Raw genomic sequence first — 27,851 nt, 5'->3', positions numbered from 1 at the left:
TGTGACAGAGTGACTGGAGAAGGCATCACCTGTGACAGAGTGACTGAAGAAGGTATCACCTTTGACTGGACAAGGTAAGTAGTGAGAATTGAAAACAAAACTGAAAACAAATTTGACATTTTTATTTTTATGTACATGCACAATATAACATTATAAAAATATCAATCTGTGACTGATGAAACTCCCACTTTATTTACATACAGAAAATTCAGTCATACCTCATACTAATGTTTCTTTCCTATTACTTAAAAAACCTCTTCCTGTTCTATCAACACAGGAACAGTGTGTATCTGACTTAAGATTTTTATAATTTATTTCCTTACCTTCTCACCTTTCCTTACTTGACTATAACAAAGTGTAATAGGAATACCACAAAGTACTTATGAACAGCATTGTTCATAAACAATTCTTTTATTGAAAAAATAGCAAGTTCATATTTTTCAAAAAGAAAAAAAAGCACTTTTGACAAATACTAATTCTTATATAGGAAAGTATATGACAGAATATTTTGTTCAATCTAAATCATTTAACATTCATACACATTCTCTCACTCACTTTGAAATGATGAACGATTGATGGATAACAATGCAGAACAAATAAATGAAATCTGGAAATGAAGAGTAATGAAATGGTTGTCATAACAACCAATTTTATAACTATTTGAAATGTTATTAAGTTTGAAATTTTTCAAACTTTAAAGATTTCTTAGATCTGACAAGAGATTTAATTATTCATTTTTGTACCTTTTTGTGAATGACACAAACCATGTTTTCTATTTTCCAAATTTTGGTAACTAGTTTGATGCATAACATTACTTTCAATCTAGGAAAAAAGTCATCACAAAAATATGTGGTCTTTCTCATGCTCATATGTCAACATCACTGCATGTCCAGTCTTTAAAAATGTGCTGTCAATCTGTCTGTTTCCATCAAGTCTTCTAAGATCTATAAGGAAATAAAAATAATCAATCCTTGAATCACATAACAGAATTGAATTACCTAAAAACAAACATTATATACAGTATGCAGTTTTCCTTGATATGGCGATATCAAAAGATAGGTTAAAGTTTCGAGATACAGATGATATATATGGCTAACATATTCACCCTTAACTCTCAGCTATGCATTTCCACACATGATCAAGTTGGTAGGAAAACCGTTGTATCTTCCTTATTCCTGAAGGTACTGAGCTCCTTATCAAATTAAAAAATAAACCTAGAGAAAGAACAATTTTCAATCTTGGCAAATTTTGGTTTGCAAAATATTTTTTTTTTTTTTTTGCAAAATGTTTTTTTCTGAACATTTTGAATTGATGACATTGTGTATAGAACTGGATGTGAATATCTATTCCATATATATATATTAATAAAAAATAGAGATTTTCAACAAACTGAAACAAAATATCCCCAATCTTAGGCATATCACATCTAGCTAATACAATGTATCAGATACTTCCTTGTCATTGACTTCAAAGGTGTAAAGTATATAAGTTTTAATTTATTTACCTGATCTGCTGATGTTCCAATTCTTTTAGCAATTTCTGTTTTTTCCATGACACTCAGGTTTGGATACTTCCATAGAAGTTCTCCATCAAGGATGTTTTTCTGTAGATTTCTCAGTTCTGGACAAGACTGCTTTAATGTTCTGAGAAGGCAGTAGGAGACAGTGATATACATAACCAATGTGAAGAACCTTTTTCCCGAATTGTTCAAACGGTAAGAAACATGACACAATTGTTCTTGTCTTGTCCTTTGTACCACCAAAAAGGACTCAAAACCCTGCAGTCTAATGCTTGTCTTAATTTTCATTTTATGATACACATATTTGAAAGGTTCTAGAATTTAAAATCATCAGTGAAAATTCAAAACAAATAGCAAACTTTAATGAATTATTGAGTAAAGAACCTCAAGATGAATGTACTTTTTGTTATACTGCCAGAATCATTTGTCCTACTGACCTGTAAGCACGGGGATTTAAGCCAGCCAGGTGAGGTAGTTGTGTTGTAAGGGCGTTCTGTAACATGAACAAACGTCTGTACACCTTCTCCGACACAGGCAACAGGAAGCCCAAACCACCATCCAAAGTGGCTGAAAGAACAGAATAATAATTCTAACACAAGCATCATTCAGACAGTTTTAACAAAAAAGTGATAGTCATAATCTATACTATGGTTTTAGTAGAAGAAAATTAAGTATCATATGACAGACATTTATTTAGAGTAATCTGAATTCAGTCAAAGATACATGGACTGTCAAACATCCTGTACTTACCAAAATAGGTAATGTTTCTTTTTTCTACAGCTCCGGTCATCCTCCTGTCTGTTCCCGGTTCGCGGATGCGACATCGTACACGGAACATTGTGTTGATATGTGATCCTGCATTGAATTCGGCTTTTCTCACCAACCTATGTCCTCCATGACTTTCTCTGGCTGTTAAAAAATCATAAATTATTAAAAGAATTCTTTTCTATTACAAAAAATTGCTGATTTTGCTGTAAAAATGTCACAATATTAACAGAATAATTTCCAGCTACAGCAGATTACTGTTTTGGCAGCAAAAAATGTCGAAGAATATTACACAAGAAAATAGACAAAATCCTTCCCTGATACAGTGAAGAGTAACCCCTGGTATTTTATTTTAGATAGAAAATGTGACATTATGAAGTTATAAATATTACGTAAAATCTTGAGTATCTTACCTTCAGGTTGATAGGTATAAACAATGATATTCTTCAGACTGTCTGTCACTGTAAACAGAGATGGACTTTAAAAGCATCTATACATGGAATAGCAAATACAGTCACAAAAATAAAATAACAAAAGTACTGTGGGCTAAACAATATGTAAAGTATGTGTCAAAACAAGGAATAAAAAATTTGGAATATTATTCTAAAAATGTTATCAATTTATGTTGCATAACCAGACATGTGCCATTAATAATGGTGTGGTGAGTGGGTCCCAATGAAGGAGTATTAGGAGTATATCTTTAATAAATGAATATGTTGGTGAAAAATAATCAATCACAACAGTTTGCGGTACACAGAGTTATCTAAAATAAGGATATGATTTTTAAACTTCAGCACTTGGCAAAGTCATACAGATTGGATTCTTTGTATGAAATACACTGGAGCAATGAAATTATATTATTCTGTTCTTTCACTTTAAATGAAATATTTATCTTATTCATATGATGGCCTTGGTATATTTAATATCATAAATATGGATCATTTCAACAGCAACAATGACTTACCCACAAAAGACAGTAAGCTGTTGTCAATGAGGAATTGAGATGCATAGGTTTCAGATGGCTTCACATCCTGAAATAAAAATTGATTCATTCAAATTGTTTTTAAATGAATTTTTTTAAAACTAAGAAAACACTGTAAAGGTCTTTCAATTTTGATACAATCTTAAAGAAAAGCTCTCCGAACCTTTTCTTCATGTTGGTAACATGTATCGAATAGATGTTCTTATACCACAACCAGAGGACTTGAATGTGACATTTCAATACACAAATACCAGTGTTAAAGGTATTTAAAATGAGGTTTACAAAATATAACATGAAATTAATTCACAAGACTTTCTGGAAGTGGTATAATCTTCGGTGTAAAAAAGGATGACAAAGTAGCAAAAGATTTTGCGATAATTGATCGAATTATTGATCTTCCCTACATACATTGGGTGGTAACCATGTACTTTCCAGTGATAAGTGATTTAGCTAGGATAAATTCATGTTATATACAGTAAATTATGGAGCTTTCAAAAACTACTATATATTGTAAGGTTTTTCAGACAATTAAACTTTATTACAATATACATGACACACAAGATACTAAATCCCTGTATAAATTACTGACCTTGACACTGGTTTGACCTTTACCTTATGACCTATGTACCTACCCTGCTGACCAGCGATAGGACTTTAAAGTCCTCCTGGTACCGGTAAATGTTGATGTTCTTGAGGAGATCTGAGGCCATGATGAGATTTTTCACAGTAACCAGATTGTGGATGAAGATGTAAGAGTCAATGAAAGCCACACCCTCCAAGTCATCATTCTTAAACTGCCAGATGTAGAGCTGGAAAGAAATGAAAGTAGACTGCATTAGGATGTATAGTGTTATTGTGAGTGTAGAGTTCTCCCACAGTTCATCCAATTTTTGTTTGGTCAGACAGTTTACATAAGGAAAATAAACATAGTCTTTACAAAATTCATCCATTTTTGATGTCACAATATTTGATTGCAAATGTAATAGTGGTTTTCAAATTTTATGAAATCTGTGATGTGTTTTCAGTCTGTTAGTAGTCTTTATCATAATATCATATCATCATATACCAAGGACAATGAACAAATTTTCATCTAATCCACTGTAATTTACTGTCTTTACTATACAGTACCAGAGACATGACTTACACCAGGAGCTAGTCTATTGTTACACATGAGTTAACAAGGAGCTAATTCATTGAAACTTACGGTCTAAAAAATACAGTACCGAAGAAATGTGAGATAAAACTGGAGCTAATCCTTGATAACTTATTGTCTTGTCAATAGCAGTGCCAGAGCACCACATACATGTCAGGGCTGGGACGGGTAAAAATGACTTACCTTTTGTCCTATAGCAGTGACTAGAAGACCACATATATGAGCTAGAGCTGTGATTGGTCCTTTCTGTTCCTTAGCATATACAACCTAGCCAATCAAAAGGTTTGTTAATAGAGGATTAATAATGAATATTATTCCATGGAATAGAAGAATATGAGCTGACCTATAATAAATACAGAATTTTTGCATCTAAAGACTTATTAATTAACAAAATAACATTCCTTTTGTGATCGCCAAGATAAAAATGAAGACATTCCATGTATCTGATTGAAAAATACTTCCTACCTTGATTTTGTTCTTGGTGAGAGGCTGACCAGGTTCTGGCACAACTTCTATGATGTCATAAATCAATATCTACAACCAATCAGACCTTCTGTTACATAAATGTTGGTTTGGATACCATCCAATCTTGAAACAAAACACTGTCTTTCATTTTGTTAATCAAAATGAACATTTTTTTTTATCCTTCACTTTCCTAAAATTTTCATTTTAATTTGATATTTGAAGATATTTTCATTTTCCATGAGTTCCAAATTGCTGAAATCATCACTATTAAGGTCATTTGATAATACATTTTTCAAACACCGACTCACCCTGCCTCTACATTGCACCTCCTCCCCATAACACACTGTGGTCCCAATCACTCCATAGGACTTGTACCCGGTTAGAGTTCCCTCAGACTTCAGTGACACACATTTCATGATGGTGGCATGCTCCCATTGGTCCAATTCAATCCTTATAATAAGACCACACATTTCATAATGAGATATTGGTTTTCACCATTGTAAGATATCAATGTTAGGAAGACTGCTAAATTCAATCTGTTTGCTCTCTATGAATTTTCCAATTTTCATTCTAAATTAAATTTTGTCTGCTAAATCATCAAGTATTATTACAGTTCAAAGTTGTACACATGTACTATTCATTATGAAACTAATTAGCCTATCACTGTACTATTCATTATGAAACTAATTAGCCTATCACTGTACTATTCATTATGAAACTAATTAGCCTATCACTGTACTATTCATTATGAAACTAATTAGCCTATCACTGTACTATTCATTATGAAACTAATTAGCCTATCACTGTACTATTCATTATGAAACTAATTAGCCTATCACCTAAGGGCCTGAAGTTGCCCATATCCAGGTAAATTTTGCATCTTGTGCACATGGAGCAACACAGATCAAAATCTGTACCCATAATACTATTAGGAACTTCAGTCTTAAGTTTTGTCTGTCAGATTAATCAGCATTCAATGAGGTCATTTTTGTTGGATGTTCATGGACAGTAGCGATGAAATGTAGGTAAAATATATATCTGATGTTATCTTCCTGCAGACATTTTGATTTTTACATCAATGATGAGTACTTCATGAATAACGATGAACAAGCTGACATGTTACGAGAGAAACTTTTTGCTGATTTCTTAAAGATACGTGGTATGGCTAATTATTTCAATATCAGTTTGCGTTCACATTTTGTTCAAATTCACGTTGCTTCGGGTCTATTACATCTAGCACAGGCTACAATCGTAGCCTTTAAGTACTTTACATGTTTTATTAATTCAATTTTTCCAAATTTGGATATATGAGAGATTTATTGGTGTTTTAACATCCTACCATTTTCAGCGACATCTTTTTACATTATTTTTGCATCTTCAAAACTGAGTTCATAAGCAAAGAAATTGGTGTTATTTCTTACAATAACTTTTTTAGAGACCTAGTAATGTGTTTTGTTTATTATTTTGAAAACAGCAAGCCACTGTAGGTAGTGTTCTGTTCTGTATTGGTAAATGTTGCTGGTACGGTACACTGGGTCAGGTGTGTAACGACAGCCCTTTGAAAGTGAAAGTTGGAATTAACATGTCAACCAATATTCAAATACTGAATCTGATGAATATTTGAATAGTAATGAACATCCCTAATAATGATATCTTCATTGGTCTCATTTTCAAAATTCAAAACTGAAAAATATAAACTGCACGAATTCTACTAATTTTGTGGTACTACTTTCTACTAATTTTGTGGTACTACTTTCTACTTATTTTGTGGTACTACTTTCTATTTATTTTGTGGTACTACTTTCTACTTATTTTTTGATACTACTTTCTACTAATTTTGTGGTACTACTTTCTACAGATTTTGTCATACTACTTTCTACTTATTTTGTGGTACTACTTTCTACTTATTTTGTGGTACTACTTTCTACTTATTTTGTGGTACTACTTTCTACTTATTTTGTGGTACTACTTTCTGCTAATTTTGTGGTACTACTTTCTGCTAATTTTGTGGTACTACTTTCTACTTATTTTGTGGTATTACTTTCTACTAATTTTGTGGTATTACTTTCTACTTATTTTGTGGTACTACTTTCTGCTAATTTTGTGGTACTACTTTCTACTTATTTTGTGGTACTACTTTCTGCTAATTTTGTGGTATTACTTTCTACTAATTTTGTGGTACTACTTTCTGCTAATTTTGTGGTATTACTTTCTACTAATTTTGTGGTACTACTTTCTGCTAATTTTGTGGTATTACTTTCTACTAATTTTGTGGTACTACTTTCTGCTAATTTTGTGGTACTGCTTTCTACAGATTTTGTGGTACTACTTTCTACTTATTTTGTGGTACTATTTTCTACTAATTTTGTGGTACTACTTTCTACTTATTTTTTATACTACTTTCTACTAATTTTGTAGTACTACTTTCGTGGACGTTGCACTTAACAGCTGTTATGTACTCACTTTGTGTTTGGTACTACCTCCCAGGATGTGGGGCTATAGAGTTGTACTATAAATCGCTTCATGTTTGGATACACAAACCTCTCATCTGTAAATCAGAAATATGATGATAATAATATTATCATTTCTCAAAACATTTCAAATCTAAAACTGTCCAGATCAATATTTTGTTTTGTTTTAGTTCATCCCTTAATTCATCCATGCAGCCTGCAACAAGTAAATGTATTAACACATGTTGACATTTCCAAGAAGATGAAGGGAAATGTAGATTGACTTACACATTCATATATTAATGAATCACATTATTTTCTCCTTTTCTTGATTTTATCTGATGAAAATATAAACATTACCATGAAGTGTTCCCTTCTTTTTCTTGTACTTTCATTAAATGATCGTTTGAAATATAAAACCTTTGACTTGAGAATACTGACCTTTCTCTATCACATCAAACTCTCTCTCCTCTGATGGCTTTGGCAAGTAATTACACAGTTCTGGTACACTATGTACCACTGAATAAATCTGACAACATAAAAAAACAATATACTAGAAGTTGTGCTTGAGAAAATAATGTCCCTGTTCCTATGCAAACCACTATCTGATTCAGTGTAGAAATGATCCAATTCTATTGAGAAGTTCTGATGAGAGTATATTGCAAAGAATTGGCACCAAAATGACCACACGGACCTGAGTAATGCTATAGGCACCCACATAAAATGGTAGAGGCATGCAAACAAATTATTTGGTATTGCAGTACAAGATAGACACTTTGTGCATCACCTTTACTATCCTGGCACTTTTGTATTGTCTTAAATGAAGGTAATTGAAGGTAAAAAAACCCACGCTACAAAGAAAAAGTACTATTGTTTTATTATAGAAGGAACATTGTAGTACCCTGGTATCTCCTTTTCATTCAAATAAAATATTTCTGAACTATCATTCTTCTTATCACCAAATAATTGGCTTTATTCTTGTTTGATACTAGGTATACAAACTGTTGTAAGAAAGTTACACCTACATATATATACAGTATATCTACAGAGAGGTTATTACCTTACTCTCGGGGTGATAAGCTATGAAATGGGGAGTACAGCGTAGTGGCACTTTCCTCACGGGCCATGGAGAATCGTACGTCAAATGAGTGGGTAGTACACTGATTCTCAGCTCTCCCTGTCAAAAGTAATGACAAAAAGGAAATATATATATATATTTATGATAATTTTTCACAAATAACAGCAAAGTTTATTAATACAACACATACACCATCATATTTTCAAGATAAACTTACCAGCCCATTGAAGTAGAGGAAGCCTTTTGGACAGTTAACATTATGGAAAGGTGAAAAACAAGTGACCCTGCCATCAATTCCCATTGGATGTATACGAAGACAGCCTCGGGTTGTCATAAATATCCAGTGTGGGTAAGCTCCACAAATGAATACCTACAACAGATTTATGTATACAATGTAATAAACAACGGGCTAGGTAAACACTAGCAACCTGCAACAGTCACAGTTAGTGCTGTAAAGCACATGTATTGGCACAGATCTGCTACAGATATCCATAGATACAAACACAGATTAGTTGTAATGCAATCCGCTGTGCTAGAAAATGAGATAACCTGAGAAAATTTTGTATATTATGTCAAGCAAAGAAAGTTTCAATTAAGATTTTCATAAAATTGGAGGTAAGTATGAAACACTGTTTATACAGATCACTAAATACAAGGTCAGACCAAATTTTTGCCCTAGATCATCATGGGAAGTATCTACTTGTATGTGTTTACATAAAATACCAAAGGTAGATTATAAAACACTTCATGAACAAGAGATCCCAGAGATCTCTTGGCACCAACCATCATTTGATTTTCATTCGTAATTTAGAACTTGAATCTATCCCTTTCTTTTCTCTTCTTTCCCCTGTTCATGCTCATAAATATACGGAAAGTTGAAAACTCTTCTCAAGAAATCGCAATAACGATCTGTAATAGCCAAAGTTGATTGCCTCTCTGCTATTTTGTTTTTCTGATCAGTCCAATATTCAAATGGGCATGACTAGGGACCAAAGGAAAATAACACATGAAATTTGAGAAAGATCGATCCAGAACTTCTCAAAGAAAAACGATAACAAACCTTGTTTTTGAACATAAGACAGACCAAGGACATAGGGTAATTATTTTTTATAGCCCACCATCTGATGATGATGAGCTAAAAATAGTATCTGTCAATATCTGATATCATCTGTACATAGCCATTTAATAGCAAGGCACAATATCTGCAACTAAAAATTAAGCTATCTAGGAGATCTGTAATATACATAAACAAGAATTATTTTAGCCTCTGAAGTGCCAGCTTGAACATTAAGAGAAATCTCCATATTTTTCCATGTTACTTTCAAAGTCTATTGACCAGAGAACAGGTATACTCTCACTTACCCCATTGTAGCCTGCCAGATCACTGAAATAATGAAGCATGGTAGTGTCTGTGGTTTGTAGAGATTCCTCTCCATCTTCTGGATCCATTTTTCGTTTGTACTTTGCTGTCCTTCTCTCTCGTAGAATCACATTGTGTTGAACTTTCTTAAACCGCAGCTTCAAATGACTCTCCACAGGCGTTTGATGGAAAGGAAATGCTTCGTAGATGTAAAACTCATCATCCACTCGAGCCTATGCAACAAAAAGTAGTGAGGAATACGGTTTAGCAAATTTTTTTCTTAATACTCAATAATGGTTAAGTTGAACATAATACTGAACATGAGTACAAAATTTCTTGCTTTATTTCTTATCTTAATCAAGAATAAAACAAACACTTTGTCCAAGCTCACCACAAAACAATGAAGTACCTGTAAGGATTCATTTAACCAGAAATAACTATGTATGGAATTTTTTCCTAAATAATTCAATTTGGTTCAAGCTACACTTGTTGTTTATGTGATGCTGCCCTTGTGATATTGAAATTCAAAACTTAGTAGATGTGATATATACTATGAATCAATACGACAGAAAAAGAAAAAAGAAAGTCATTATGACAAATTTACACTTTAATACTGTCTCATAAAATCCTAGTTACTACCTCAAATCTCTTATAAACTGCTTTACAATTAATCATGTGTCTATGTATGATAAAATGTATCTTTATTTAGGTAAGTCTGACTATTTTAACTTATGGGGAAAATAGATAAAAAAAAATAACCGTGACATTTTCTGACATAAACAGAGGCAATAATTAGCGGAGCTCTTAAAAGAAAAATAAATTTAGAATTAACTATAAACATAAATATCCCTGCTTCAGTGATAATTCTTAGATCAATGTGTATGTGACAATTTACTCACAAACAGGAAAGATCTAGAGTTACGATATCCTAGGCCAACCATTAACAGCTCCTTAATGTTTGGCATGTCTCCCACAATTTTCTCCTGGCGTTCGCCACCCGGCATGCCCATACCACTGGTGCTAAAGAGACAAAAAAACCATAAATATAACCTTGTATGAAGGAAACAGGAGTATACATTGATGATCTTAAGGAAATCCTATCAGTCTTTCAAACATCAAAACTGTATTTACATAAAATGTTCTATCAGTTGATGTTATAGTGATTGCTGGTTTCTGTAGTTTACAAAGATTCATAAAAATAAACAACATATATAGTGGACCTACCTGTCTACTGTCTGTTAGATATCAAATTTATGTATATAGTGGACCTACCTGTCTACTGTCTGTTAGATATCAAATTTATGTATATAGTGGACGTACCTGTCTACTGTCTGTTAGATATCAAATTTATGTATATAGTGGACGTACCTGTCTACTGTCTGTTAGATATCAAATTTATGTATATAGTGGACCTACCTGCCTACTGTCTGTTAGATATCAAATTTATGTATATAGTAGTGACGTACCTGTCTACTGTCTGTTAGATATCAAATTTATGTATATAGTGGACGTACCTGCCTACTGTCTGTTAGATATCAAATTTATGTATATAGTGGACGTACCTGCCTACTGTCTGTTAGATATCAAATTTATGTATATACACGTAGTGGACGTACCTGTCTACTGTCTGTTAGATATCAAATTTACATATATAGTGGACCTACCTGCCTACTGTCTGTTAGATATCAAATTTATGTATATAGTGGACGTACCTGTCTACTGTCTGTTAGACATCAAATTTATGTATATACACGTAGTGGACGTACCTGTCTACTGTCTGTTAGATATCAAATTTATGCATATAGTGGACCTACCTGCCTATTGTCTGTTAGATATCAAATTTACATATATAGTGGACGTACCTGCCTGTTTGTCTGACATCAAATTTCCACTAATATATCCCACCATAAAAGAAGGCATATCCATACACATCTATGCGACACAGGAATCAAAATTATATTCACAGGAACTTAACTTCATCATTTATATTGTTGATTTAATTCAATTGTTATAGGCACAAGGCATAACAATACACTATATTTTCCGATCAATGTGGTCCTGTAAATTTTAATATTTTCAATATTTGGAATCATTTCCTTCAGTTCACTACTGAGAAGCAAACAAAACTGGCTACCTGTCCAGTAATGACACTTACCTGACTTTATCAGTCATCTGAACACTGTCTACTAAGATCTTCTGACCCATTGGAAAGTTTTTGACATAGTAGCTCATCTTAAAATCTGGTACACTGTATATCTGTAACAGAAATCTCCATTTTTATAACAAAGTAAATATGTTTTTCGGCAAGCTACGTGTAAACCTAGTTAATACTAGCCATAACAACTGCTTGGCTAGAGAGAACTTCTCATTAGCTCGATGGGCTGAGCGTCAGACTAGTACACCAGAGGTTCTAGGTTCCAATCCTCACAGAGACATTGAAATAAATAATAACCTCTATTACATTGGTGCCCATGTAGGGACTCAGGAATAATATGTAGAGTTACTTTCATAAGAATCACTGTAACCCCATGGAAACTTGAGGACGCGAGGGGGAATATGTAACCCTGGTAAAAACTAGCTGCAATATATCGCTCGGGTAGAGAGAACTTTTCTTTAGCTCAATCTGTTGAGTGTTAGACTAGTATTTCCAGAGGTCTCAGGTTCGAATCCTAGCGGAGACATTGAAATAAATAATGACCTCTGTTACAAACATAAATATCCTGACTGAAAAATGCACCTCCAAGAAGTTGTAATTAACACAGGTAATCATCATTCAATTTAACAAACTTAACATATTATACTGGCAAAGATTTTCTATCCATGACATTTTTTTCTGAATTTCTATATTACAAAAACCATTATAAAGAAACTGTTTCCACCAAAGTTGTTAACTGCTTCCTAACTAAAATAAAATCTATCAAAACAGCTGTTGAGCAAAATGCCTAAAACTTCCTACATACAATGTTAATCAGTGCTTTGAGTGTAGTGGATACTCACCTCTAATACGCCATTTTCCCGACACATGAGTGCCCAGTAGGTGGGACTGATAGCACTGCTCTTGGCTTCCCTCTTTGGACTGTAAGCATACCATTTATATACATTAATTTATATTTCACCTATAGAGATTTTATATAAGTTCTTAAGAACTATTTTCAGTAGTAGTGAAATTAGATTATGAAAGTAATGTATGTAAGGTAAAAAATAATGATGATAGTATATAAAGAAGATAAGAAGTGGAGTATTGAACAGTTATAGTTAAACCACAAACAGGGGCTAAAATTTAAGAGTAAATATTTTTGATCAGATCATATTTCTTTCACAAATTTTCCAACATTTTATATGAAATTTGTGAATATTTCCGTCTAACACAAACTGATTTTACATTCTTACCCTTCAGACTCGGACCGCATACTGATATCAAACGATGATGTAAACACAGACGTGTCAGTCTCTCCATAGAGAAGTTCATCTTCATCATCAATATTACTAAATAATGACAGAAAAAGAAGTGATTTACAAGTATTAAGAATATGATAATTCCAACAAAACTACAGCTAAATTCTACAAAAACACAACTTTATTCTACAAAACACAACTTTATTCTAAAAAATCACAACTAAATTCTACAAAATCACAGCAATGAAAATCGTGAAAACATACAGACACCACCAGCCAAACAGAAACCTACATTGTGAATCTCAGCCATACTGATATTGCAAACTTTGAATTATGACCTTGACACTATCAGTGACCTTGACAGTGACCTTGATACTATCAGTGACCTTGACACTATCAGTGACCTTAACAGTATAAGTGACCTTGACACTACCACTGACTAAAGTATATTCCATTATTGCCTATCCTTACTCTGTGTCCAGTGTAAAAGCCTTCTCTGTGGATGGTTTCATCTCTTTGGTATCTGTAGTTGTCTCCACTTCCTCCTGGAACTGTGTTGTCATGGTAGTAAACATTCCACTCAGATCTTTATATAAACACAGGGTCAGGAGTCGGGAATGCTGGAACAAAAAATCAATTAACAATCATTTTTGGTCTACTTCCAAACATATCATGAACTTTATACGTCAGTTATTACATTTTTCAAAACAAGACTTACTTGTCCTCACTGTGTACAGCAATGTGTGAAACACAGATTTTGCCATTCTCAGAAGACATATTGATCAATATATTGCAGCAAAAATATTGATGATTTAAATATAAAATTATCCAAAACCATTAATTTTCTAAGCTTTCACTCTCTGTTCTAGACTAAGAATAATTGTTTTATGCCATAGAGAACATAAACTTTAATGACAGAGTAAATAATAATATGATGAATTATTTTAAGCTATCCATGTTTATAGAACAATGTTTCCAAGGTTAAAAAAGATATCTAGAAAATGCATCAATATTAGTATCAGCTGCTATTATGAATATCAATATTGATGCTTGTAATTACAGTCTGAAGTCTAAAACTTTAAATCAAACTGATTAAAATCAATCTTACAAAATGTAACTGAAAAAACTTCATGCTCTTTTTATACAAACCTGTGATACTGAAGGCCGAGTAGTGACCAGACGCACTCTTACACTCAAAGTAAGATTTTATAAATACCTGTAATACTGAAGGCTGAGTAGTGACCAGACAAACTCTTACACTCAAAGTAAGATTCTATAAATACATGTACCTGTGATACTGAAGGCCGAGTAGTGACCAGACGAACTCTTACACTCAAAGTAAGATTCTATAAATACATGTACCTGTGATACTGAAGGCCGAGTAGTGACCAGACGAACTCTTACACTCAAAGTAAGATTTTATAAATACCTGTAATACTGAAGGCTGAGTAGTGACCAGACGAACTCTTACACTCAAAGTAAGATTCTATAAATACACATACCTGTGATACTGAAGGCCGTGTAGAGACCAGACGAACTCTTACACTCAAAGTAAGATTCTATAAATACATGTACCTGTGATACTGAAGGCCGAGTAGTGACCAGACGAACTCTTACACTCAAAGTAAGATTCTATAAATACACATACCTGTGATACTGAAGGCCGTGTAGAGACCAGACGAACTCTTACACTCAAAGTAAGATTCTATAAATACACATACCTGTGATACTGAAGGCCGTGTAGAGACCAGACGAACTCTTACACTCAAAGTAAGATTTTATAAATACCTGTGATACTGAAGGCCAAGTAGTGACCAGACGCACTCTTACACTCAGAGTAAGATTCTATAAATACATGTACCTGTGATACTGAAGGCCGAGTAGTGACCAGACAAACTCTTACACTCAAAGTAAGATTCTATAAATACACGTACCTGTGATACTGAAGGCCGAGTAGTGACCAGACGAACACCATTGATGTCCTCCTTCATGGTCAGCATTGCAATCTGACCTGAACTTGCCATAAGTAGTACATAGGGGTCAGCTAGTGAGCAGTGGACAAGAGGTGAGCCAATGTCTACAGGGATATGTTGGATCTGTTTTACTGTAAAACACAAATATACAGGAGTATAACACCTACAACATCAAGAATCTACATTTAAAGATGTACCACTAACAACCAAATGCCTATGTTCTAGGACTACTTTGGTTACCTCCCTCTGACAGGTGCCTATGTTTTAAGACTACTTTGGTAACCTCCCTCAGCCAAGAGTCTATATATTTTAGGACTTATCTCCCATGACCAGGAGTTTTTATTCTAGGACTAACCTCCCTCCAGTAATCGCACGCCTGTTGCGGACACTTGGATGATGTACTTATCATTTCCGATGTTGCCAGCAAAGATGGTGGCTGTCTGTGTACTAAAACCACTATGATCAAGCTCCATGATTTCCTGACCAGTCTGAAGGATCTACAACATAAAAAACATACCATTTTAGTTTTAAATTATCTTCCTGATAATACCACAACCAGTACACACAATATATAGTGATCAATATGATATACACGTCTTAACAAAGGACTAAGATTATGTCTCTATCAGTTAGTGGAATTCACTTTGAACATAAGGAATAGAAAGCTGGCTATATATATATATATAATTTAAAAAGATAAAAACTTTGTTTATCGTATATACAGAGAAAATTAATCACTTGACAAACAAATACATCAATATTTATATAAAATATGATATATTTGTATATATTTTATCGACACATCTATATTATATAACTGACAATTTGTTTTAGTGATAACCATGTCCTCACCATACTGGAGTCTGTACGACTGAGGATGAGGAAGGCATGACCATTCTCTATCTCGTCCTTGTCTTCCTTTGTCTCTTCCTTATCCTCTTTCTCCTCCTCGTCAGCAGCTGGTGTCTGTACAAACACAAGATAACACATCAATAATTTTTATTTAATATGGATGTTCAATTACAGGTTTTTTTACCTCGAGATAATTAATTGAAAGCAAATTCTTATGAGTTTAACAATGGATAGTTTTGATATATGTAATTTATCAACGATATGTAAACAAGTGGATGGGAAAGTCTGTTGCATGTTTTGCACACACTGCTACTAGCACAATAGACAAGTTGAATTCGACACGTGTCTGTTCTCCTAGTCTTCCATCAGTCTGGATTTCCCATCCACCATTTATACAATTAAATGATGACTGTTTTGTCTCCTTTGTCTTACTATGTCAGTAACCATTCAAACCAGATGTTGGACATCCTGCATACAAGGTGTGCATACAAATTCATTTGGGAGAGGAAAGTTAGACTTTCAGGGTACCTTTTTCGAGAAAGGACTTTTTTTCAAATTGCAGCCAAATTCATTGTATATTTACTCAAATAAATTGTGTAGTAAGGTGGGCAAAATCCCAGTCAAGAGTTTGAATTTTCAATGGTAAATATTTTAGTATGTTTGAGAGAATCAAATTAGAACACAACCGATTTTTCTCACAGGTATGACAAGAAAACACACTGCTTGTGCAAACTTTAAAAATCATTTCTTTTCAATCAACTCCTAAAAATTTCATACACGAATTTCAATATGTGTTGAAATGATAAACTGAGATCAAGTTGTGTTGATTTGTGTGTAAGTTTAATGTCAGGCATTACGTCCTGATCACCATGACCTGACATATACCTTAAGTGGTGTATCAGTTGGAAGGGTTCCCTTCACTGTCCACATATTCACACAGCCTGGCAGCTCAAATGTTGTAACAACTTGGGGTCGGATGCTCCGCTGCAGAAATTATAAAAATAATTAGAGAAGGGCTAACTAATTTATACTGTAATCAGAAAATATTGTACCTGTAATATCTCTTGAAAAATAGAAAGTAGTCAAGTGTGACCTTTGACCTATTAACCTTGATCAACAACCATCAAATTCTATGAAGTTGTAGTAATTGATTGTTCAATAATATAGTGGTAAGTACGAACTGAATCTGATGAAAGTTCATGAGATGATGGAAAATAGAACCATGTGGTCTATCAGTTTTTGTTTTATATTGGTATTTTAAATCTCTAGGTGGTGGATTTTGTTTTATTTAATTAATCATTTTAATTCCATACTGAGCATGTGAAGAATTCTACAAAATGTCTGATCACACTTTCAACATACCTACACCTGATTTAACATTTCATAAGGACTAGTTTATCATGTTTCTGGTGTATGTAATGCAAACATAAATATCAACATTGATGGAAAAGATACAATACAGTCTAATCTTAATTCCTTTCACTCTCTTGTACTTTGAGACCAATTACAATATCATTCCAAAACTCTCTCAGCCACTGTTTAGAACATGATATATTTGTTTGAAAATTATATAGATATGACTATGATATAGATAGGACAATAAGTAAACATAATGAAATATGAAAAGAAAAAAAATATTAATTTGTGTTGTTTTACAACTTTAATGACATCTCCTTTTTACCTGAAGAACAGACAGAGCTCCATTTTTCCCATATCCGGACGTAGTCACAAGTTCAAGGTCGGGGTCAGGATTGCCTGCGAACTCTTCAGACAAGAAGGCTGGTTCTCCCATGACACACTGCCCACAGGGGGCAATGTTCCAAATGTTATCACACACCTGATATATAACAGATTGTTTAATGTATACATATGTGTGTACAGTTTTGATCTTTGAATGCTACTGAATGAAACATCAATTTATTGCAAAATAAATGTGATATTTAAGAACCTCTACACTTACCTCAAATGAGTAACTGGTGATCATGGTTCCAGATGGGTTCTCTGCACTACCATACACCTCAAGGTCATACAAGTTCTCGACCTGGGTCACATCTGAGGCTAGCCAAACATAAATCAATGGTTAAAAATTCCACAAACTACATCTTTATGTAGTGGTGCATGTATGAATTATTGAAGAGACATGTAATGAAAATGGATACTTCTGAGGTTTAAATATCCATCAAGAAGGCCTGAATGTCTATGAAATGATAATTTTGTAAAACATTGATTTTATGATTTGTAGTAAATGTATATACTGGAGTTATATTTTATCTACAAAAGTTCTTAATAACCAAATATATGTGTTGCAGCAACAAATCCATAAGTGAGGGATGATAAAATATTCATAAATAAAGTTTTGTAATTTTAAGCTATAAGTTTTTAAGATATTGTATGATTTAGCACTGAAATTGTGTTGAAAAACACTCAGCCTTATGTTTGACCCCTTCATTCTTGTTTTAAGTTCTCATGATCACAATTTTTAATTAAAAAATGTATCAATACTGTATGAATGACATTTCATTCATATGTTTTATAGCTTGGTCAGAAAAAAAATATCAAAGCAGTGAATTATGAAATTCATTCTACCAGTGAATAGTATTCTACTTTCTTCTCATCAATTCACAAAAAGACTACCAGAGTTGGCAGCAACAACTTCCAAAAGGATCCCAACATTCTGCTTGCATGATTTGTAACAACTCAGAACTCATCACCAGATTTGTAGAAAAACTAATATGATTTTTTTAATTTATGTTATATATACCCATATCTGTTGTTCCATCTGTCTTCTTTTTCTTTGTCGGAGGCTCATTCTAGAAAAAAATACAATGCCAGGAATGAAATTTTTTGAAGATCAGTCACTTCATTAATAACATTTAAGAATCTTATCGTTTGTTTAATAACTAATAAAAACACTTTCAATTCACAATGAAATTCTAGTGAGTTTATAAGACATTAACAAATGCTGAACATGGACTGTTTATAAATCTCCATCTAAAACCAAAACACTACTTGCGATACACGTTTCTCTGTAGACATATTTTCCCGTGTCTGACCTTGTTCTCGCCATTTGTATGGTCTGCATCAGCCACCTTCTCTGTGTAACGCAGTAGTAGAGAGTTCCCCAGACGAGAGCCCAGCAACAAGTAGCCATCATCCAACACACACATCTGTTCATAGGAGATTCAGTGATCAACTCTCAGTCAAATTGTGGTCAGTTTTAAAACGAATTTTCTTAAGATGATTCACTTTGATAAGATCGATGAACTCTCGTTTTGATTTTGTATCGATTTTGTCAAATTAAATCTTGTTGAGATTTTAATCAGCATGAAATGTTTAAAATGTAGAATATGATTATAATGAGATTATCATTTAATAAGTGAAATATCAGCAGAACTGCTTTCATTCACAGGATTGTAATAAAAAGCAAAAGTAATATTTTCTTTAATGTATAAAAAATCAAAGGCCAACAGTAAAATTTTCTGTTTGTTTTGTTTGATAAAAAGAACTTCTTCACTTTTGAAGATTAAGCTATATTACAAGATAACTTGTTGTTCTACTAAAAAGTATACAGGTACATACACAGGTGGTAAGGACACTGGCTGCTGCTTTGTCAAAGTGAAAGCTCCTCACACTTCTCATCCCATCAACCACCAAAGTCAGTACATACCTGTTCCAACCAACATACAACACCAAGTAAAACATCAAACTTATAATAAACACCAAACAGCAGGGTAACTAAGCACAGGTTTTATAATTCTTCTTCCCTTGAGGAATTTCTTCCCTTAAGGAATAAGCAAATATCCCCCTTAAGGAAAGGATAATCAGAAATCATGGTTAACTGCCTTGAGAGAATGCAGTTACCATCCTTGGAGGATAGGATTGCCAAACAGCAGGGTAACTAAGCACAGGTTTTATAATTCTTCTTCCTCAAGGAGAAGACTAACGCTGCTTGTATAATGCAGTTACCTCTCTTGAGACTGGATTTAACAAACCAACATCTTAGAGTTAACTCCCTTAAAATGACACAAGTTAATTGAAAATTCATCTCCCTTGAAGAAAAGGACTAAATACAAGGCAATAAAGTGACCACAGTCGTTCGAAAGCTGATAGGTCAAAACATGTGTGAAATATAGATGTTATACTTAATAAATTCTTATCCTAAACCTCTCCTAAAGAAAAAGTTGCTTTAAGATGTCTATTGTCTTGAATTCACTTTACATCTCACTTGGAAGGGAACTTAAAATGAACACTGAACTTACAATTCACCTCCCTTTAAAGAAAGAATGAGTCGATCATAGGACATGAAGGCAGCTTCAGCACAGTCCAGTGTAATCCTTACTCCCTCCTGTGAACCTGTACACATACAAACAGTACTTCAAAAAAATGTATGTAAGTGTATGATAAAGAATGGTACAGTTGATATTCATACCTGATAATCATATAAGACTGAATTGCTAGGTCTGACATGAATGCATCACACATCCCAGGAAATTTTCCTGTTGTAAGCATCTTTAAACTAGATTTTAAAATAACAGAATATATAAGAATTTTACACTTTTGGAATCCTAGAGATACTCGAGAAACCAAAATTATGGAGAGATAGACAGATGCATAAACACCAATATACCCAACCTAGACCCTCATCAAAGTTTGCATTTCTATAGAACATCCAAAACTAAACCTAAATAGTAAGATTGCTGACCTTACCATCATCTGATACCTCCCTTATAAAGTCCTACCACATGGATTCATCATCAATTCAACCCTTTATTAATAAGTTATCGCTGGAAGACACTAATTCCACTGATTGGTTGATTGTCCAGAGACTGTTTCATAATTTTTGAGAATGCGTAGTCCAAGAGAAGTTGAGTTATTGAGCAAAACTTGAGTCATTGTGTCAAAACAAATATTCTGTGCATAGTTACAGTGATCTTGACCTAAATTTGAAATTTTAACTTGATAAAAAATCCAAAACTGTCAAGCACAGTTGCTTTCAGAAAGTTGTGTGTGAAGTTTTAGTTTGATGTCTAAGGGATTTCAAGTTACAATGCAGAAAGAAATTGTCCATATATAGTACCAAGGACATTTGACCTTTTGTAATCCCAATCAAAAGCAAGCACCCTTAGTAAGAAAGCAGTGGGTGAAGTTTGACTTTCATCTAAGTCCATGGGAATTAAAATTATTGTGTGGAAATGGTAATGTGGAAGGATGTTGGATGGACACATATTTTTTCAATGCTACATCTTTGTTCTGAGGTCTAAGATGACCCGGATTATGAGATAATTCCCTTTGAAGAACAGAAATGCCTTGGAATCTTCATTTGTAAAGCTGCCTCAAATACAGGGTAAACATTTTTCAGAACTGTATAAATTTTACTTACGGAGAGGGAATGCTGTACTGGAGTGTGCAATACTGTTAAGGGCCACTCCATATGGAGGAACGCTCTGGTTGAGATACAAGAGAGAGTTGACAGCCATCACCAATACTCCTCCAATGGGTCGAGGAACAGGCATGACATGATGACAGTCAAAGGGTAGACTGGCCAGCGACCAGATGATGGGATGTACTCGCTCCTGTATGTTCAATGAGATGGCTACGATGCTACAGCTGTCAGCTCGGACCGCTGTACGTCTGTAATCCAAAAACAAAATAAAATGAATATCTGGTATGGTACACTTACTAATATATTCTCAACGGTACAGATCAGGCATTCTTCAGATTCATCATTATACAAAATTCCTGTTTACTTACCCAGTCCATGTCTGCAAGGGTTCATACAAAATGAAAACAGTAGGCTCATAGTAACCATGGAGAAATTGGAAGTCCTTCACATTTGGTATCTTCTCATCAAATTGTCGTAGGTCAATGATGTATGAAGACATGATGGGGGATTTACTAGAAACAAAGACAAATTTTTAGGACTTTGAAATTTATCCCTTTGATGTAAAAATGACAAAGATATTTTTAGGACTTTGAAATTTATCCCTTTGATGTAAAAATGACAAAGATAGAACGGTGCATTCAAAGTGAACTAGTTCATTTTCTAGACTTCTTTTATACATTTAAGTAATTTGCACCAAATTCTATTTTTTTTTAAAATTGAAACTCAATTCAAATCTCCTCTTTAACTTATTAAAATAAAATTTCGATGAAAAAGTAAAGTTATCTAATAATTTCTGTCAAAAAAATTTAAATATGTTAAAAAAAACTTTTCAATAAAATACATCCAATTAATTAGTTTGGATGTTGAAAAACAACTTTCATAAAATGTGTCCTTTTATTGAGAATTATGATATGGTTTGCGAGCCTCTGGTATAACTTAATACCTTGCACCAACTACATTTTCAGTTTCCTCCATCAAGGCATCCCTTCTGAAAGGCAGAATTACCAGTCGATTTCCATATATCAACATGGCTGCACATCGACCATCAGGATCTACACGAATTGTTGGTATATCATAGTTGGTAGAGAAACCATCCTACAAGAATGTAACAAAACTTTAGTGGCCACTGATGAGTAGCTAACATGAAGAACCATTTCACAATTATCAATAGTTCAAATATATCTGCATAGATATTTACTCTTCTAATTATTATCAACATCAAACGTTTGTGTAGACAAATACATGAACACAGCTTAATTATATCTATCTCAATCATGTCCAGAAAACAAATCTGATATATTGATACAGTACTCCCAAAGTCAAGACAAGAAAACAAATCAACATGCTGACAATATACACATTCTTTAAAGTTGAAAAGTTATCAGTGACTCAATTGGAACACACAATAATCACAGACAAATAGGGAGATATTTTATGTGAGTAATGACCTACCTTCATGATAGATTCCTCAAAGTAGTGGAGGGAGGTTGTTTGGAGGTCGTGTGTACCAGGGTCATACTCCACTACCGACAGCTTAAATACACACACAAGGCATTAATCAAATTTTACAGTTAAGTTGTGATGAGACATGATTTCACAATAGGAAATCTATTATGGTTAACAGTATCATTATTGATCTTTAAAGCACCTATCCAATTATTTGAATTTTCCCTCTATATATACACAGTTGTCACTTGATGACTGTTTTTCGAAATAGGATTAACAGTAGATAGGTTAATAATTATAACTAATTATTGGAATAACAGGAATATGGTAAATGGTACTTCTTGTACACATTGTTACATTAAACTGTTTTTAATTATTTTTTTTATTGATGTTGTACCTTTGCATCCATGAAGCTGAGAAGCAGAGCATCTCGATGTGCCCCTGGAAGTTTGACAAACTGCATTGACATAATATTTCCGAACAGGCTGAATGTTGCCACGCTCTCCAGCTTCTGCTTTCTCTTGCTCTCTGTATAATAAAATAATGTTATTTCCATTCAATAATTAGTATTATGTATTGAACTTGGGCTGAGAGTACCAGTGCTTCCTAGCAACTCCAATATGTCAACTACTTTCATTTTTATAAAAATATAACGATAACAGCTTATCTCATCTGTAGTCCTATTCCTGACCTTTTGTCTTTCTGAAGGAAAGTAAAATCATAAGAAATGTTATCATACTGACATTATTTCTAAGCTTTCCTTTTCTTATAGTTTTGTCATATAAACCTTTAACTGGGGCCATTATTTATTTTAAAGACTAGGACTTAAACCCGGACCTCCAGCGCACTAGCATTATGCTCAAATGATCCAGCTAAAAAGAAATTCCGTCTGGCCTGGCAGTATACTGCAGCTAGTGTTTATCAGTTTATGTCATACTAAATCAATTCATTTATATATTTGTTTTCAAACTCTTTCTATGAATCAGGTTTTCTCCCTTAAATGAATGAACAAATTATTGAATACATCTTGTGAAGTAATGATAAAAATAAAGCTGATGTCTCTCAAAGCCAAATATATAATGGATGGGTTCACCTACCTGTCCATTTGTCAGGATTTTCATCATCCTGAAATCAAAATCAAATATAACATATTCAGAATATTACAAAGTATATAAATTTGTCTTCATGGCAACACCACGGTCAAAACATGTCCACATATTAAATTATATAAATGGAAAGTAAGAAGTACGAGCAACACTGAATTCCATCTCATTTTTTATTTTCAGCAAAACACCAGATATTTGAATAAAGCAATTACAAATGCAAACAAACTTAGTTACATGTGATTTAGAAAGCTGAGGTGAATGTTGGCGAATACTTACACCATATGTTCCAGCAACTAATATAATATAAAATATATCATAGACATTAGAAATTAAGAAAATTCAAATAATTTGAAATTTTAATTTCTTCATTGCGAACAAGTAAGAAAACATGTGTTACCTCTTTCTGAAATACCTTATTTCCTTTAAAAGTTTAAGAGATTCACCTAGCTATGACTTCAGCAGTTTGAATCATCCATTAAAGTTTTTTTTTTAATTTTCAGTCCTGTTTTTTTGTTTTTGTTTTGTTTACAAACTTACATCAATCTCTGGAATAAGTCTGTAAACATCCAGCTGGTTCACTGCAGCAATGACAAGATTTCTTTCAGATGTGTTGAAAAAGTTACAGTAGACACAATGTTCTATCCCTGTGGGAGGGTGAGTCTGTTTGTAAAGTGCATACATCTCACAGTCTGGTAGTCTTCATCAATTCTAGAATTCACAAAACATCATATTGTTATCACATATTCCTTACAATAATTGTTGTAATTTCATAATGGGATGATACATATACCTGTGTCACATCGTCAGAACACCTGCTCTCCTGGGTGAAACACTTTTTATCAATAGAAATAACCGAGATGTAAACGTTTAAACAAAAATCCTATGGTTATTATGAGTGACACCACTATCAAAGATTCAAGGAGTAGGAATCAGATAATTTATGGATGCTATCATAAGAATATTAATGGCAGGCAAGCGAATAACCTGAAATACAAGTATTGATACACATCCATATATATCGCAAAAACGGTTTCTGAATAAAATGAAATACTATATTATACTATTAATAAAAACTATGCATATAATCACTGTTATTGTACTAACGCTAGTCTGGTATGTGATAGTAAGAGTTTGTTTTCGCAGCTGGTCGTGTCATATCAAAATAATCTGATATTTTATCGACCTTCTTGTATCCATTTGGAGTTTATCAACAACACGACGATATTCATCAACAACAAACCGGTAACTATAAGCTCACCAGGATTCATCTTATACATATTTGTATATTTAAATTTCAATAAAATTTTAAATATACCTGGTGAATGGCCAGGCAATGTCGACATATTTTAATGGTGTTAATCTGAGAATAGTGTTGAGTATGGAAAGAATCTGGCAATATGATTATCGCCGAATACCAATTCGGCTTGTTCAGCAAAGGGACCGAAATTGCAAATTTGACCACTTTCACTTCCAGGTACACAACTTTCAAATGCAAGTGGTAAACACTTACCTTGTCACGTAAAGGAGAAATCGCGTTCTTTAGTAATGAACGGCGTTTTAGCAATTGCTGTTTATTCATAAATAAGTTATAATAATAATCAAAAACAATGCAAATTCCAGCATGAGAAATCCATGGGAGACGCCATTTTGGGCGTAATAATATCTGCGCGAGACAAATTGAAGACAACAATAGCGCATCAGAGGTATGTTACTCGCTTCACGAATTCATGTTGGTGCATTTTATTGCTGTTTAAATCAGTAATTTGAGTTACCATAACAATAAAACCATTCTATAAATATTAAGAGTCTAGTCTGATTGTATGATTACGCGAGCTTTTAATCATATGTAAACATACACGCTTTAGCTTGAAATAAAACGTGCAGTCTAGGGGGGATAACTGTTGTATATATATATCATGGAAAATCTACTGTTAATCCGTCTGTTTGGCGTTAGTTTCTCAATAAGTTTTTTTAAAAGAATACCTTCAGTTTATTAAAAGAAAAATCTGGTACCATATTTTTAAAGCTGTAAATATTAAATATTTCAGGAAATGTTAATTACGTTAAACTACCACGGACTACCATGGAACTATGAAATTAGGGTAGGTCTAATTTTGGTACTATCTACTGAAGAAACGGATTTAACGGAGTGCGGATTTTGGACTAAGAACTCAAAAGAGCAATCGATGGGTGATCTCCCTTGAAAAATATCATCAATCAATATTCGCATGTTTTCACTCTATACATTAAACACCACTTTCTAATTGAAAGAACACCTTCATCAGGCTTCTGTTGTAAGATCATCTTTCTAAGGTTTACGGCGATCTGAAAGTATGTAGTTGTGAACAATAATAAATCACACTGAAGACGAAATCGATATATTCATTGAATTTTAAATGGCCGCACTTCTAACAAGCAGTTATAACACACATAATGGAACAATGGTTTGTACAAAAACAGAACAGTTCAATACAACTTCTAAATTAGATACAGTACAGCCAAATCAGTTGTACAACACCAGTCTAGACGTCGTCGGCAAGTGATGCTAAGGGGCTAACGTGTTGGCAAAATTTGTCAACAGAAATACACTGAGAGGTTCAATGACTCCAAGAACTTAAGATAAAGAGCAGTATAAACCCTGTTATCTCTGTCTTCAAGACAACTAACACACAACTTATAGCACTAAATGATACTGATACAAGGGATGACTTAAACTTTGTGGGGACATATTTTATTTCTTTGTATGAATATGAAGTTCTGTTTGTTTGATGGCAAAATCGACATTTTCGATGCTAGTGACGGGTGTCATTTTGAATTAAATTGCATTACGCTGGACGTGGATTGACATTGTGGGTGTTGCCGATGAATGAAAGATGTTAAAATAAATCCATAATGCCGGGGTAACTGCAAGTTATTGCATCTTTTGAAAGACATCCATGTAAATCTTTCATATTTGTTTACAGTTTGGTCAATTTCGATTAGAATTGTTGGTCTACCCGTTAGTTTTCTCCTTTAGTAACTGACTTTGAAATACGTATACAGAATGTTAGCATCGGGTTTCGATTTTTGTTAGAAAGCAACATACGCTGGCTGTGTACATGCTTATTAACCCGAAATTGACTTAAATATCTTTTTATCTCTTCAGATGTGGTTTCGATGTAAGGTTTCGATAAATATTTTGTAAATACGGAATGTTACATGTCACTCAGCAATAATTTAAAAAGATCGTTTTACCGTGATGTTGTTTTTACTGGCGATCAATTTTCTACCCACATTTCGCTGCCGGAAAGGAAACGATTTGATAACAAATCGTCCAACACATGCGGTAAATGTGTTGCCATCTGCCGAAAGCGCATCGGTAACGTCTTTAATTTATTCATTTGCATGTTCATGGTAATATTGTAACGCCCAAAGGAGCAATACTAAAGGCATGTTAAAATTGTATCTGCAACTGAACAAGGTATGTTGCAACACATGTTCATGTCTTCTTGAGGGTATGTCATGGTAACGAGATCTCGAGGCTATCACTTGCTCCAATATTTTTATTCCGTCACAATGTAATAGTACTGATATTAACAAGTTATTAATGTTAAGTCTGATAAGTATACTTAAAATATAAACTTTATAAATTATTTCACATCAGACACAAAAAAGGTTTATAATTGATTTAAATCACTCTTGTTTGCCCGAATCACGCGCGGGGTCTTACTGTGGAAGGTAACCAGAGTATTTGGATAACACCCATTTAATCGGGCAAGTAACTCCATATCTTTTCATGACCGACCGGTGAGCCGAACCCTGGTCTCTTTGGTGAAAAGTGAGTGCATTACCACTGCACCACATAACTGGTATCGGTACTTGAATTCAATTCAAATTGGTTTCCTTTTTTCTATTGGGACTGAAGACAAGAAAAAATGACGTCA

The 27,851-nt window shown here is 33.6% G+C and overlaps 1 protein-coding gene across 2 annotated transcripts; it reads right to left on the bottom strand.

The window, feature by feature from the left end:
• Positions 1-461: 461 nt before the first annotated feature.
• Positions 462-25,539, bottom strand: LOC132556590 (cleavage and polyadenylation specificity factor subunit 1-like). Of its 2 annotated transcripts, none has more exons than XM_060221011.1 (38): positions 25,439-25,539; positions 24,466-24,636; positions 23,920-23,947; positions 23,220-23,350; positions 22,829-22,909; positions 22,320-22,471; positions 21,745-21,888; positions 21,374-21,624; positions 20,253-20,346; positions 19,573-19,660; positions 19,047-19,160; positions 18,755-18,803; positions 17,954-18,051; positions 17,675-17,830; positions 16,879-16,977; positions 15,994-16,107; positions 15,497-15,638; positions 15,103-15,272; positions 13,640-13,788; positions 13,163-13,258; positions 12,770-12,848; positions 11,928-12,028; positions 10,672-10,792; positions 9,775-10,005; positions 8,630-8,782; positions 8,395-8,511; positions 7,776-7,863; positions 7,348-7,432; positions 5,193-5,334; positions 4,885-4,953; positions 4,603-4,686; positions 3,899-4,075; positions 3,249-3,315; positions 2,698-2,745; positions 2,270-2,428; positions 1,957-2,086; positions 1,505-1,643; positions 462-944 (listed from the first exon to the last, which is right to left on the bottom strand). In XM_060221011.1, exons 2-38 carry the CDS (start codon positions 24,607-24,609, stop codon positions 897-899), a joined length of 4,338 nt encoding a protein of 1,445 aa, XP_060076994.1. In that variant the 5' UTR covers positions 24,610-24,636; positions 25,439-25,539; the 3' UTR covers positions 462-896. The 2 variants fall into 2 exon arrangements, with proteins under 2 accessions (XP_060076994.1, XP_060076995.1); XM_060221012.1 differs by having other exon boundaries at positions 24,466-24,625.
• Positions 25,540-27,851: the final 2,312 nt, after the last annotated feature.

The sequence above is a fragment of the Ylistrum balloti genome, unplaced genomic scaffold, assembly GCF_031769215.1.
Source record: "Ylistrum balloti isolate Yb309-2 unplaced genomic scaffold, AGI_CSIRO_Ybal_v1 Utg370580, whole genome shotgun sequence".
NCBI lineage: Eukaryota > Metazoa > Mollusca > Bivalvia > Pectinida > Pectinidae > Ylistrum > Ylistrum balloti.
The sequence above is the reverse complement of the archived record's forward strand: the minus strand, read 5'-3'. Positions and strand labels throughout refer to the sequence as shown.

Excerpts from the sequence above, each read along its gene's own strand:
- LOC132556590 (XM_060221011.1), bottom strand. The coding sequence starts at position 24,609 with ATGTATGCACTTTACAAACAGACTCACCCTCCCACAGGGATAGAACAT. Across the intron at positions 21,889-22,319 it reads GAAAATGTAGTTGGTGCAAG|TAAATCCCCCATCATGTCTT; the intron begins GTATTAAGTTAT and ends CTTTGTTTCTAG. Across the intron at positions 2,429-2,697 it reads TTATACCTATCAACCTGAAG|CCAGAGAAAGTCATGGAGGA; the intron begins GTAAGATACTCA and ends ATTTTTTAACAG.